Source organism: Candoia aspera, chromosome 4 (assembly GCF_035149785.1).
Source record: "Candoia aspera isolate rCanAsp1 chromosome 4, rCanAsp1.hap2, whole genome shotgun sequence".
Classification (NCBI taxonomy): Eukaryota; Metazoa; Chordata; class Lepidosauria; order Squamata; family Boidae; genus Candoia; species Candoia aspera.
Genome location: NC_086156.1, coordinates 25,388,668 through 25,404,003, shown reverse-complemented (window position 1 = coordinate 25,404,003; position 15,336 = coordinate 25,388,668). Strand labels below are relative to the sequence as shown.

Sequence of the window (15,336 nt, the reverse complement as noted above, 5' to 3'; positions counted from 1 at the left end):
AGTGGGTGAAAGGAGAGCTATTTTTCCAGGCTGCTATGGGGATTTATTTTAATGTTTACATAAACGTTTTAATTTTTTAACCAAAATTTAAGCAAGTAACACTTTGCACAAATCACCATTCTTACTCTTGTAGCCATGAGGAAAAAGCAAGGGAGCTGCTCTTTTCTAGAGGTGAAACACTCTAAATATTTCAAGCTTTGTTCCAACAGAATATTCAAACCTTTTCAAGTTTTCTGTCAGAACATAACCAAGTTGAAACATTGCATCAGAATGCATCTCTGCTCTGTATAAGGTCTAATCCTATGGAGTATAGACCTTATTCAGAGCAAAACAGAACTAGTAGCGGAGTCCTATTTTTACTGCAACTCTTTATCGAAGTGTCAATTTCTAACAATTTATTTGCAATACTTTACATAAGAATTGTACAGGCAATGTTGTAGTATTCTCACATGTCTTTATGCGAGAGGATAAGCCAAGCATTTTAACAGATTTCAGAAACATTTTATTAAGAAAGACACACACACACATAACCCTTTTACTTAACTGATGCTCCCTTAGTACAAAAATAAGCACCCACAGCACATTTATTTAAACCTTAAATTACTTCATATTTTTCACATAACTTTAAAATATATTCTTTTAAAAATATATAACAAACAAGTGCAATATCTCAAACTTAAAAAATAATCTTTAACCAAATCTGTACAACAGATAAATAAAATATCTATAATACTTGTTTTATAAACATAACAAAAGACTCCCACCTTAACAAAAATTCTCAGTGGATCTCATTTGTACATTCAACCCCTGATTTGCCAGCCATTACATCCATGTTAAACAAAATTGAAGAAAAAATTGCAAATCATTAATGGCAAAGTAGTACTTTTCACACCTTTTGAAATAAGGACTTACAGAAGCAAGATAATGTAATGTAAACATTACATTGAAGCAATTTGAAATTTATTATTATTTAGTGGGATTTCCTCCTCTCCTTCCCTATTACTCAGTATAATCTTTTACAACAGGAATTAAGAGTTCCTAATTCCATACATCAAAACATACTAATAAATAAAAAGCCATATAATTGCACATAGGCATAGAAAACAATACTTTCTATTCATTCTTAAGTGCTAAAGCTGGATGCAACATGCAGACATAGTAGGGACACACTGCAACTGATGCCCAAAGCTAGGTCCCCAATGAACATAGAGAAAACATACCTCCCAGGGGTGTCTTTAAAAAGCAGACATTTCTTTGCCAAAGTGACCTTCCCCAAGCAACTCAAAATGCTCTTTAAAATATTTTCAATGGTTAAAAAAAAGTTTTTCAACCGTAGATTACACACACCATTTCACCACAAACCTCCAGTCCCCAAACTTAACGTTGAAATCGATACTGCTAGAAAGCACATTGGCGGATAGGTTTTAAAAGTTCAGTATGAAATTTTAGTGTGCATATGCATCGTAGAATCAAGAACTGCATATTCCACACAAATTTAGGATGCTGGTTAATACTTACAATCTTATTCTGACTACAAATTGCCCAGTACTATACTCCAAAATGCCAGGATTAAAATTTCAGAATTGGCATATTCCGCTTAAATTCTTCAGATAAAGTCACACCATTTCCTTCAAATTCAACTACTATAAATTTCACATCTGCACAGCATGCTTAGGAATATGAACAGAAATACTATCATGAGAATATAACTAAATAGTAATGAAATTTGAAGGGCATATGTATAATGTAGCATTTTAGATTTTAAAGCCTCTTAATGCTATTCCTGAACTACCCATTCTTCATGGGCTTCTGCATGATTAGTTTCAAAAAGAAATTACAATGTCTTCACAGCCCTTTTAAAACAATGATTGTTAAAATAACTTTGAAATTCTATATTTGAGGAGGTCGGTAATTTTTCTCCTCATTTCTCATGCAGTCCATGCAAATTTTGAGTTAAAAAAACTTTCTCCCAAGCCAAAATATAATTGTTACAGAAATCACAGAACAATCACAGCTAAATAAATGCCTGACTTGCAGAAGTGTGTGAGACAAGGTTGTCTCTGGTTCCAATGAAATTATTTTCAGGCACGAAAAGAAAGAAAAACTGAAGTGAAATGTAACCACAGTAGTATGCCAGAAGGGATAATTTAGAGGGGAATCACAGGAAATGTTTGACTTCCAATATACTTTTGAAACTAATATTGTAAGATAGACTTGAAGATATTGATAAAAACAAATAGAATAAAAATAAAACTACTCAAACTGAATTCATTCATGAAACTTAAGAGAAATATCTGAAAATCTACTGTACTGAAATGTAATGCAATGCAGTTTGTAAACATTAAGGTTATATTTCAGTGACTTTGTATCCCTCAGTACTTGAAAAGCTCTCCAGATATGATACATATACCCAGAAGCTTAAAATAAATCACTACAATTTTGTTCACATATTCTATGCAGAACTCTGTTAAGACCTACTGCAGCCTTTTATGCTCTTCAATGGCTTCTCTATGTGATTCCAGGAATTTAAAATGCCATCAAGAGGTGGATTATGTAATCAGTTGCAACAAAAGCAGTTTTTTTTTCCAAACAGTGGATGTAGATAATTATTAACAATTTAAGAAATGTTTCCAGGAAAGTCTTTAAATGCCTCTGGCTGAGCTCGTTTTGCTCCATTTTTACACTAATTTTAGAAAGGTTTGTAAACAGAAATAATCCTCCAGTAGAAAAATGCATTCTTCTGCATCTTCAGCTGTATACAATGCATTTCTATTTTCTTGATTGGATTTTATCCTCAGGTAACATACATGTTCAGTGCACTTCATATGTGTATCTTTCTTGTGCTCCCCAGGAACAGAAACAAAGTTGAGGCACAGATTCCAGCTGATTTTCATTTATTGATTCAGGAGGTATAAAACGAAGCTCAAGCAATGATTTAAGGATTTACTGGAGATTAACGTCTTCACTGTTTCCGAAATGATGATAAAAAGAGAAATCCGGAAAAAAATACACATACCCATATTAGCCTTTTCAGCAGCATTACATTATCTTTTGGAACAACAATCTGTGCAAGATCATTTGTGATCTGGGAAATTTCATGAGCTACACACACAAATATAAAAGTGCTGACAATAATATTGAGCATGGGGGTTCCTGGAATAAGGACCAAGATTCCCTTTGTATCTGCTGCCAGCCAGATGTGGTACTGACAGATAAAGAGCTGGAAAGAAAATAGAACAAAAATTAGAACTATGTAACACGGTAACACTTTTGAACACATACACTGTTACTACATACAGTAAGCTTAGTGGAATAGGTTACAGGTAGTCCTTGAGTTATGACCTTTCGTTTAGCGACTGTTCAAAGTTATGACGGTTCTGAACAAAGGGACTTACAACCTGTATTCAAAGTTCCAGCTGTTGCAGGGCCCCCATGGTCATGTGAACAAAATTCAGGTGCCTGGCAACCACCTAGCACTTACGACCAGTTGCAGCATCCTGCGGTCACATGATTGCCATTTGTGACCTTCCCTGCCAGCTTCCCCCAAGCAAAGTTAATGGATAGTGGGCAAGGAATGTCACAAATCACTGGGGTAAGTCTCCTCCCCTGTCTTTCTTCACTCACATGCACCGTGCCCTCCTTTCCCCCTTCGCTCGCACACACCCTGTGGCCTCTTTCCATGGCCTCCCTGCAATCACACACCCCCTGCACCCTATTCCCCGGCCTTTCTGAGCTCATACTGCATTGAGCACACCTCCCTTGACTTGTGCATGGCCTGCGCTGGGCCTCCCAGGGCCGTCCCCACCCCCCTGCAGCACCCCTGTGCTCCTTACATGGGACTCCCTCCACTTCCTGCTTAATGATCCACGCGACTTGGGTTACGATGACGACCATGACTGCCTGGATTGCCATCACTAAGCGATGTGGTCACATGATGTCACACTTTACAACGGCATTGCTTAGAGACAGCAATCCCAGTTCCAACTGCAGTCATAACTTGAGGACTACCTTATGTCTACAGCAGCAAAGCACCATCTCTGCACCACAAACTGGTGACAAAACATGAACTCCCTCTAATAAGGGTTGGTGAGTTCTATTCCTTAGAAGTGAGGGCTGGAGTACAAGTTGCTTTTCTTATCTATATTGAATAACAAATCTAAACTCTTCTGCACAAATGGGGAAAGCTCATCCATAATTAATTTCACACGTTAATTGCATCCAGGCAACCAAATATCATTCCCTTCTGCAATTTCCTTTCACATAAACCACCTGGTGAGGTTGGCTGCAATGACAGAGTGAGATATCAGCCAAAAGTCATTCAGGAGGCTTCCATGGCTCAGGGTAGATTTTAACTTGAGTATCCTCAGTATCCACGACCTGAGTTTGATCCCAGCGGAAGCTGGATTCTCTCTCGGGTAGCCGGCTCAGGTCAACTCAGCCTTCCATCCTTCCGAGGTTGGTAAAGTGAGTACCCAGCTTGCTGGGGAAGGTGATGACTGGGGAAAGCAATGGCAAACCACCCCATTATAGTCTGCCAAGAAAATGTTGCGAAAGCAGCATCCCCCCAAAGGGTCAGACATGACTCAGTGCTTGCACAGGGGACCTTTCACCTTTCATCCTCCAGTCAAACATTTTAACCACTATATTACACTGGCTCTCAAAACTGTCCATCTTTGCACAACTGTCCATGTGGGATATGAGGCCTGACAGCCACACTTGATCTTTGGAAAGCATACCAGGGTCCAAAGTCAGAACAATGGAATGAAAGGCCAGAATAAAGATATGGTCATAGCCAAGTAAAACAGGAATTTTCATTTAATTCTATTTAACTTTATTTCCCCTTGTATCACATTAAAAATTACAATTCAGAAGTATTTTAAAGTCAATAGGCCACAATCTAGACTTTGGGGGGATGCAGGGCCTCATATGCCTGCTATATGATATTTTACAAGTTAATCAGGTCTTATTACCCACAATCTAGTTGATTCAGCTTTCAAACTAGAACTAAATGATGTTACTTGCCTCAAGAGAAATTCTGCCAAACCAGGCAAAAAATGAACTATATACAGAACGAGCATAGCCAGGTATGTTCCTAATTATGATGAAAGCTAAAATCTGAAAGACAAAAAACAAAATGACATGTTGTCATGCTCCCCGATCAAACATTCCCAGAACAGCTCACTGGACTCGCATGCATGAATGAAGTTAACACGTGTCGAAACTTGCGAGTCGGCAGAGGGGAGGGGGAACGTTCAGGAGTGAGAAGACATCATGTTCAGACTATCTCTCATACCCAAAGTCAACTGGCTGAGCCATTGGAAACACCTGCAAGAGACTGGCATGAACTGAGGGAAAGGGGGGCTGCATACCAGAGCGAGGGAGGGGGAATCATGTACTCATTGGGTTGTTTAAGTTAGAGAAAGCACGGGAACTTTCATTCGCAACTTTTTTGCCATTCTGTACGCTTCTTCCATTAAAAAAGATTTCTACTGCATTTACGTATGAATTGGATTTAATGGTAATAGAGTGTTGCAGTACCACGCATGTAAAAAATATACTCAATTTATGCTATGCATTTAGGTTACACAACCATCTGATGATGCAACAAGAAATTCAAATTCTATTAACATGAAGATTACCATAGGAATAAGCAAACTGCTGAACTTCTATCATATACAAGAATGACACTCTACACCTGGATGTCTTCAGAAATACTCTCCTGAAAAATGATTATCTATTAGCCACAAGTTGGGTTCCAGCAAAATGCTGAGCCAAGTTCAGCACACACTGAAGAACAATTTCTGCCCTGAGGGCCACATATATTGCTAAGTACTGGGGGACTGCAAGTGTCTACATGTATACGTATGCTTATCATGCTAGGGAGGAGACAATATATGAGGCTGATTCTTGAGGCTTTCATATAATAGAAAGAAGAAATTTGGAGCAAAGATCCATGTGACCCTGGAGAACCCCATGTGTCCAATGTTTACCCCTGGCTTAATTCAATAGAAAAGGTCTTGAATTCAAACTCTCCTTCTGTACGGTTGCGAGAAGACTAAAGGCAGAGATGTGAAAAACAGTGCAGTCCATGGCTGCTCTGTTTCATGTTACTCCCAAAATGTTCCATTTCTCCCCTGGAATACATTGACATGGGCATTCTGGGGGTGATTTGTGCTTTTCCAGAAGTACATTGGTCAGAGAGAGTGGTCCATGTAATTCCAGATGACTATTTGGCAGAGCAAAATATCTCCAAAATTCCCAGGTTGGCATATTCTATTCTGGGGGATAGATATATCATTTCAGGAGAAAAACTGAATATTCCACTGACGAAGTGCCCCATTTTACACATCTCTGACTGGAAGCATCCAATCTCTGGTGGAATCCGTAATTTAGATCAGGTGAGATTTAAGTAAAGTTAGAGCAGGAAGCATCCGTTAGAAACATGTACAACAGCAATCAATAAAACACTTCATTGCTGCTTTAATTAATCTGGCTCTGCCAATATTTGTGAATATCAGAGATCAGGTAGTTGTTTTGCAAACTATAACACTTTATGCTTTATTAACTGTAAGTGTGAAGAGAACACCAACATTCTAATCATAAATATGGCAGAGAATATAATTTACCTGCACAACAGAAACAGAAGGATGCATTTCATTGCATTCAGTTTTGTTTTTACAGCTACTTGCCCAGATGGAATATGTCTACAAATATAAAACACAGTTATTAGCCAAATAAAGCAACTATTTTTTCAAGGTTATTTATGGAGCCAGATATTGCATTCATCAATAAGAGATATATTCACATGATAAATTTAAACTTAACATGTCCCTTACCAGGAAAGGGCACAGTCAATATAAATGTCTAGTAGTAAACATTCTTGATTCCAGAGGTCACTTAAGCCTCCAATTTAGTAAGAACAGTATTTAGGCAAGGCAGTTTGGAAACTTACCAAAAAAAACACTACTGAAATAAATAAAAAAATATTTGAAACTTTGGTAGGAAAGAGTGGCTCTCCCTTTCCTTCTGAGAGGACCTGCCGTTTCTGAAAAGTCAGATAAATAAAAGCAAACAACATTCCATGGAAAACAACCTGTAAGAGAAAGGGAATATTGCTTTATCTCAGCATTTAGCAAACATTTATTTAACATTATAGTTATCTCTTAAAGAACTCTTGTGTAAATTGCTACATTCATCTAGAACGGCTAAATTTTTTAAAAAACATGGTTTTATAACATTTTTTTTTAGGTCCATATACTATTCCATAAACAAAAGCAGCGGGTTTGTAACTAACTGGAACAACGTATTAAATGTTTGTTCATCATTTTTAAATTTTATTTTCATTTTAAGCTGAAATCATAATTCAGCATCATTTTCAGTAACACTGACAGCCATAATTATGATCAGGTCACACAAAAATATGTATAAACAATTTAAAAAATACATACATATCGATCTAATTTCCACCTGAACCACCATTCATAGACACTCCCATTTAGTTCAAAAAACTTGGACAATGGCCATATGGAAAAAACCTTTTCAAATAGATCCTGTAAGAAACAAACAAACGAACAAACATATATATATTCACACACACACACACACACACACACACCACCTATATTACACTATTAGGTCATCTGACACAAATACTCAATTTCTGTGAGTACAAATATATTTAGATGAAAATACAATACTCCATATTTCATCATACATGAAAGGCAAGCATCCTGAAACTACAATTAATCCTAGGATGTAATGATAAGCAAAAGGATCTATTAGTTCACATCAGACTCCATCTGTCCTATCTTAGCAAAAGGAGATTATGTTCATGAAACACTGTGCCCAGTTAAGATCTTATTCGGAAAAAAAACACTTTTTAATGTATTTTACTTGTAAATATTTGCAAAATGAAATAATTTCATATTTCAGTATAATGGCCAAATATATTAACACATTCACTTTCCAAGTTTTAATATGGTTGCTTAGGCAAAACTAGAAGCACATTAATTGGTTCTTTGAAAAGGAAACAGTACTTTAAGATTAATCATATGCATACATATAAGGCTGAATTCCCCAAATCTTTATTAGGCATTGGACCTGTACTCTGCTGGCTCAAGATCACAAAATTTACTGTACTAAAAATCTTCAGAGTGATTAATTAAAAAGCTAACCATGAAATGGAATGCTAAAAAATATGGAAATATAGTATACAGCCAGCAACATCTGCAAACCATGATGACATCAAAAGGATACACATGCAGTCACACAAGTTTCATCATTTGTATCCCCTACTCCCCATGGACAGCCATGTATGTAGCATAAAACTCATATTCTACATAACTGCAAACAGTATAGCATTTGGTAAATTGCAGTATCTGTATGGCACTGTATTATGTAACAACACAGCCACACCTATGTTGGCATATAAGCACATATGTCCAACATAAAAATATGTAAAAGATGTTCTTCAGCTGTGTTTCCATAAGTGGTTTGTTTTTTTTACAGGATCCATTCAGATGCATTTTTTGGAATTAAGTTAAATCTCTCTCAGCCCAACTCACCTCACAGGGTTGTTGTGGGGAAAATAGGAGGAGGAAGGAGTATTAGGTATGTTCACTGCCTTGAGTTATTTATGAAAATAATAAAGGGGGGATAGAAAATTAAATAAATAAATGAAATAAATATACGGTGGTACTTAAAAGCTTGTGAATCCTTTTGAATTTTTAATATTTCTGCATAAATATGACCTAAAACGTCTCCATACATGTCCTAAAACTAGATAAAGAGCACCCAATTAAACAAGTAAGTCAAAACATTATACTTGCTTATTTAGGACTTGTGTGGAGAACAGATCACATTTTAGGTCATGTTTATGCAGAAATACTGAACATTCAAAAGGCTTCACAAACTTTTAAGCACTACTGTATGCTTTTCTCTGCAGTGGTGTTGCAATTCTTGTGGCTGTTTCAGAATGTGCTCTGTTTTGTTTGTGTGTGTGCGTGTGTGTGTGTGTGTGTGTGTACTCCCCCCACATCCTTAATAAAACATCCAACTATTTCAGAGCCACATATTTCAAATAATTTCTTCAGTCAAATACAAGAAAGCAAAAACAATCTAGTTTTCATTTATAAGTCATTTACACTGTAATATTTCATATCAAACAACAAAATGCAGTAGAAGAAATCATGTTATTAGATCTGCTTCTTAATCTGCTATTAGAGGAGATAGACATTTTCTAATATTCCTTTCCTTGACTTCTCTATAGAAAGCTTTTTTGTTCCTCGTGTTCTGCTACCATGTTTACCAATAGTAAATACACAAAAACAAAAAAAACTTAAACCTAAATATCTATCTCTGCCTCCCCATAACCAAAGAGCACAGATGCACCACCCTCAAATCTTTGGACTATACCCATTTCTAGGGAAATGGTTAATGGATTACCACAGAGCTAAAAGCATGTCAGTTGTTTTCCACAAACAACACACTCTGTTCTTTTCAGACACACTAGATTATTACTCTGCCTGTTCCAAAACTGTGAATGCTTTCTATTAACTGTTTAACTAGAATTTGTATTCTGCCACACAAAAGTACAATACAAACCTCAGAATATGCTAGAAAATATATGCAGACAAACAGGAATGCTAATTTTGTCAGTAAGCCAGAATGCCAGAAGAAACTGCCTGTAAAAAAGAGCAACAATGAAGAAAAAGATCTCATTATTCATTTTTTAGAGAAAGATTTCATTATTATTGTTAGTAAACACTTTGTTACATGCAACAGAATATGTTAGTAAATCCTGTGGGTAGGTCAGTACACTGGATATAACTCCTTGTTTGTGGGATTCAGACAACCATATATTGACTTGCAAGACAGTATCATGTTGCCTCCTCTCTGCCTGCATGATCTGTGTGCCAGCCCACCCATCTCCAGTCCTCCCAGCAGTCTCCCTCTGGATGCTCCCTTCAGCCATCATCACAACCATCAACAACATCTGGTCATGCCATCTCCAAGGAAACCTTTTAACCTTGGAATTTCTCATTCTTTCTATACCCATGAACCACTTCTCTCCATGACAACCATATCTAAAAGAAAGAAGCCCATTTTATTCCATGTACAGAGCAACAGAAATTCATATTTTGATTTGGGCACAGACCTCCTGAAAACAGTTGTTTTGTGTGCAAAATAGGTCACACATATAACTTATAATACATTTCTACTTAGTATTTACTAAAGATGGGGAAATGAATAGAGAATTTTTAAGATACTCAAATGCTGGTAGAAAGGTAGTGAGTATTATGTGGTGAAGTGTTCAGCTATGTTAATATACAGTTTTTTTTAATGCAAAATGAATTATTTACCATTGGCTTTCTTCAAGATAATTTGAGGCCACAGAGCTAATGTAATATATATGACCAAAAACCAGAAAGTGACTAGAGGAACGAAGTAATAGAACTGGTAAGACCGATCCATTACAATGCACAGCACCACAACCAGGAAGTTCAGTCGAAATAAAACCTGTTAAGTATTGAGAAAAATGCTTAAGCATATGGCAAAGGTATATTAGATAACTTTCCTTGTACATTTTAATATCAGAGTCTTAATCTGACTGCAGTTTGAACAGAAGTGTCAGACTTGCACATTTGTAGTTTATATTGCTTCTGCTACAATCTAGATGCTTAACAATTTTGTAACTCAGGCTCTAGTTTTTTTTAAAAAAAACTCAAAAACAGCTTACAAAAGCCAAGTTCATAATCTGGGTTGTGCCATACAATTAATACATATCTAAAGAAGAGGGAGGGAAGGAATGTATTATTGCATGCATCAAATCTGACCTTAAATTTCTAATCACCTCTCCTTAATAGAGCATTTTCTTATTTAGCTAAAAGGAGACTATATTCACAAAAGATTTTTGGATCTAGGTAAAATACTTCTCTTTCACTTTTGCGGAGCCAGTCAGATGGTCTAAAAGCAAGTTTGCAGAATTCCAGTTCAGCACAGTGAATTAAGATTAGTTAGTTATCCTGCCAGTGCTAAAAGTATATCCCACATTTCCTATTGCTACAGTATGCAGAGACTCTAAAATTAAAACATACTAACTGACTGGTAAAACTTGAACAGTAAAGTATTTGAATGAAAACTAATATGCCAGCTCACTTATTTTTGGTGAAGGACTGTAGAGCAAAATGAGACAACTCACAGACAGCAAGCTGTCTTTTCACTGCTAATGAAAATCACTTTATGACATGAAAACAGTATATTCTGTCTTGAGAGGGGAACATATTGTCATTACTTAGCAGAGCCAGCTGATTAGAGTTTTAGAAACAAATTGATTAAAATCAGTTTTTGTTATCTAAAATTACAGTCCCTGGTATAGTTAATATGATTAAGACTTGTGGACAGTAAAGAAAAGCAGAAACAAGATCTTGCTATTAAAGGCATGTGTCGTATCATCTGAAAGATTCATTTCCATTTTAATAACTGAAATCTCTTCACTGGAAAATAAACTGAAATTGCAATGATAGTTTAGGACCCTGACTTATGCCCACAAAGCAATTTCTGAGTTCTCCAACTTAGCCTCTTTGGGGTCAAGTAAAGACATACACATTGCACCAACAAGGAGTTACCAAGAGGATCAAGAAATCTCTGCCCTAATGAATTTAGAGATAAACTGGATGCTAAAATAAGTATCTTACTGTCAAACTTTCTGTAACCTAATACCATTTGCTTTTAAATAAACCTGGTTAAAGACTCTTGCTTTTTGGTTGTAAACAGATCTTAAGGGCTTGAAAGTATGATGGGATCAATTGGGCAAACCATACAAGGTGCTACTTTTGGTTCAGAGGTCTTTTCCTGTGGCCCTGGGTGTCAAATTGCTTGAAGTCTTGACCTCAAACTGCTGTTATTGTATGGCAGGTCCATTAGCAAGGAGATCTTACTCTTCCATGACTTGTTTGGGAAGGAGAAAGTAGACCTGGCATTTATTACTGAGACATGGTTGGGCAAGGATTGGGGAAGGGGGTCCTCACTAGCAGGTTCTGTGACCTGAAAAAAAAAAAATTGAAAATCCCTATGCTACCTTTTATCTCATCAGTCAGAAGATAATTTGAGAATGGAGTACCAACCAGGCCTTTCTAGTGACCATGAGGTATGGCTAGCCATTTCATCTCATATGCAGAATTTACCATGTCTCTGGGTAAACTCTGCAGACTCACCTGGGGTTCCTGTGCTCCTTTACCAGGCTATGGAAGTCTGACAGAGTCCCTCAAGCTCTGCTTGGACTCAGCACCTCTTCCTCTGACAAAAGATCCTCACCCCTCATTGCTCCTTACACTTCCCACTGCCTTGCTAGTGCAAGAGAGGGGGAGGAGTTTGCCTTACTTGTCCTTGAGGGAAATAAGTGGAAGGGGCTTCTCCATGGCTCTCCTTGTTGGGAGGGGGAGGTCAGTCACCAGACTGGGTCACCACCACTGGTCTGCTTGGTCCTGAATCTTTATCCCCTCTGTCACTATTCTTAGGGCTGAAAAAGCAGCCTGATGAAAGTCACACAACATCACAATGGTCCACATCTTTCCCATCTCAGCTTGCCCACTGCCAGCCTTCTCCCCAAACTTGTCATCCTGCAGGCTTCCTTCCCTTGGAACATCCTCACTTAGGAGGAAAAAAAGTTGGAAAAAAACAGAAGAAAATCTTCCAGTACAAGTGTCAATTTTAACCATGGCTCATGGCTCCCCAGTAGTTTTAGAGCCAGTCCCCAAACAAAAAAGGGCCTCTAGAAGACCCCATCTTTGATACTGCTATGTGGTTTTGCCAATTTTGCCACCTTCTTGTTTCCAGCAGCATCTTGGTAAACCACAAAATCCAAAATAGTATATATTTTTCTTATTATTTTCTCTTCCACCTTTTGGTCCAGATGCATAGGTAGTATTACTATATTGTTGTTATCTCTGTTATTGTTATTGTTATTATTTACTGTCAGAAATTTGGTAGTACTTTTTATTTAGATGAAAATAATAGTGATCCAAGAAATCTAGCAGGTAATTTTAAATTTGGAACCAATATGTTTATCTGTACTTTAGTTGGGGACTAGAGTCTTTTTTTTCACAGCTTTATAGTGCTAAGAGAGGAGGCAGATCTTTTTCTGAAAAAGAGAACCTGCAGCTATCAGTTTTGTAAAACAGTTGCTTAAAACTTTATTGTCTGAGAACCAAGGCTTTCCATTATCATCCTTTCATCCTTTTCCTTTCATCCTTTTCCTTATCATCCTTTCTCATCTCAATATGGAATTGAAGGAAAGTCCTTCTCTAGGAGGCAGAGCTGAGACTGAGTGGAGGTTCCCTCCACTGGGTACAAAAGTCTAGGCCCTGCTTTCTAATTAGACGTGATGGAGTAAACTGTTTCCTGTCAGCTTTAATTTTGGTGACTAAGAATGGACCCACTCACCCATGCAAGCCAAGTTAGCACTAATGGGGAATTTGAATCTAAGCCTGAAACCTTGCTACAACAGAGGGACAACTGGTCAAGGGAGGAAGACTTGATCCTTTGCCCAGCTTCAACAGATGTGCAAGAATGTACCAAATATGGAACAGTACCTAACAATAACAGGAAATAATTGAATTGCATTATTGTAGTCAGCCTTGATCATCTGAGATGGGTGGCTATCGAAATCAAATACATACATACATACATACATTTCTTACCTGACACACTCTATAAATACCAAAATCTCCTTTAATCCAAAAGTATGAAAAATGCCCATAGCCTGTTTGGAATAGATATGCAGCAACTAAAACACGGATGTGCATGTACACTGGTAAGAACTGTGAACAAAAACATAGGAGCATTTAAAAAAAATCAAGTAATTCTCACTGATTAAATTCCAACTTAAAAATAATGATATATGAAAATAAGCTTCCCACTTGATTTTAATTTTGCTTCATTAAAGTTTCTTATTAATAGACATTAAGGCTCCATGCCTAACTTATTTTGTCTTATAGGTCTTTTCAATACATCCCCAACTAACCATCTGTTTCATGATAAAAGAGACAGAACTTTTTACACTAACCTGTACGCATGTAGGATGCACTTAGAGTCATATAACTGAAGCAACATAGAAGCATTTGTAATAAATAAAATAATAAAATGGTATGGATATGTAGGCTGGGGCACTGTTCCATCTACTCCATTAGAAGAGCGGAATAGGACATCTGACTCTTAAAACCACGCACAAAGAGTCATAATTAAAATGGCTCTTCTAAATACTGGTCACAACAGTGAGGGGATAAATAGTACCATAGTTCATTTGGATCAATTAATATCTTTTGCTAATCTTAGCTAATGGTGAGATAAAATTATCACCTATCTCAGGATTGCTTTCAAACCTCCCCACTAGAAAATCAATGCCCTCTTCCCAAGTGGAGGCACTCTAATTTGAGAACCATAAAGGTAAGATGAAGGAGGCAAAATAAAGATGGCATAATTAAATACAGAAATATTTTCATGTTACTTTAAAATTATCAGTGTCATTTTCAATAATTTATATTTTCATTCACTTTACATCATTTCACAACACAAGAAAAACAAGAAAACTGTGAGAAAAGTACATCTTTCAAAACAATCCTTAACCATCCCCTATGAAAAAAACATTTAAAAACTTATTTTAAAATTAGTGTTTTAGTCCAAAGGTCTATTTTCCTGAAAAATGATTATATTTTAAGAACCTACATACCGTGCTTGCTCCAGAGATATGATAGATTAAAATGACAAGCTGCATCCATCCTTTCCATTCATCAGTCTGCTCCCTATTTAACACCTTGGTCTGTGCAAAATAAAGGAAAATAAAGAAATATTATTCTAGAAAACAATTTTAAAAAATACACTACTACTATACAGTAAATAAGTTTGAAACTATCATACTGATAATTACAATGGCAATTAACCTGTAAGTGTATGTATGCTGACGTATTTGACAGGGACTGCAAGACAAAGAACTGCATAGACCACTCTTGGTAAGCTGCAAGGTTACTGAACTTTTTTGTGTTCAGCTAACAAACATTATATATTTCTTGCCAGTTCACTTTTTAAACTCAGCCAAAGGTGATTTCTGATGCAAGAAGGTGAAGTACTTTTAGAAAAATAACGGCCACAGGCATTTTAGGTACCTCCTTGCTTAAGGCCACTGGGTGAGTAAATGTTGGCAATTGAAACAACATTGTCAACAACTTTGGGTAAAAAGAATAATAGAATTAAATTATAAACTACATTTATAGAATTGTCCATAAAGTACAATTTTCTTTTTAGTGTTTTTATAACATAATCATCTCTAGTTTATAATTC

The 15,336-nt window shown here is 36.6% G+C and overlaps 1 protein-coding gene across 2 annotated transcripts in view; it reads right to left on the bottom strand.

The window, feature by feature from the left end:
- Nucleotides 1–380: 380 nt before the first annotated feature.
- The window catches only part of CASD1 (CAS1 domain containing 1), a 35,717-nt gene continuing 20,761 nt past the window's right edge, over nucleotides 381–15,336 (bottom strand). For both annotated transcript variants that reach the window (XM_063303648.1, XM_063303649.1), the window contains exons 10-18: nucleotides 14,729–14,818; nucleotides 13,701–13,820; nucleotides 10,362–10,518; nucleotides 9,604–9,683; nucleotides 7,449–7,550; nucleotides 6,953–7,093; nucleotides 6,627–6,704; nucleotides 5,023–5,115; nucleotides 381–3,220 (exon numbers count right to left, since the gene is read on the bottom strand). In XM_063303648.1, coding sequence (XP_063159718.1) covers nucleotides 2,963–3,220; nucleotides 5,023–5,115; nucleotides 6,627–6,704; nucleotides 6,953–7,093; nucleotides 7,449–7,550; nucleotides 9,604–9,683; nucleotides 10,362–10,518; nucleotides 13,701–13,820; nucleotides 14,729–14,818 — 1,119 coding nt within the window. In that variant the 3' untranslated portion in view covers nucleotides 381–2,962. The remainder of the gene's footprint in view (nucleotides 3,221–5,022; nucleotides 5,116–6,626; nucleotides 6,705–6,952; nucleotides 7,094–7,448; nucleotides 7,551–9,603; nucleotides 9,684–10,361; nucleotides 10,519–13,700; nucleotides 13,821–14,728; nucleotides 14,819–15,336) is intronic.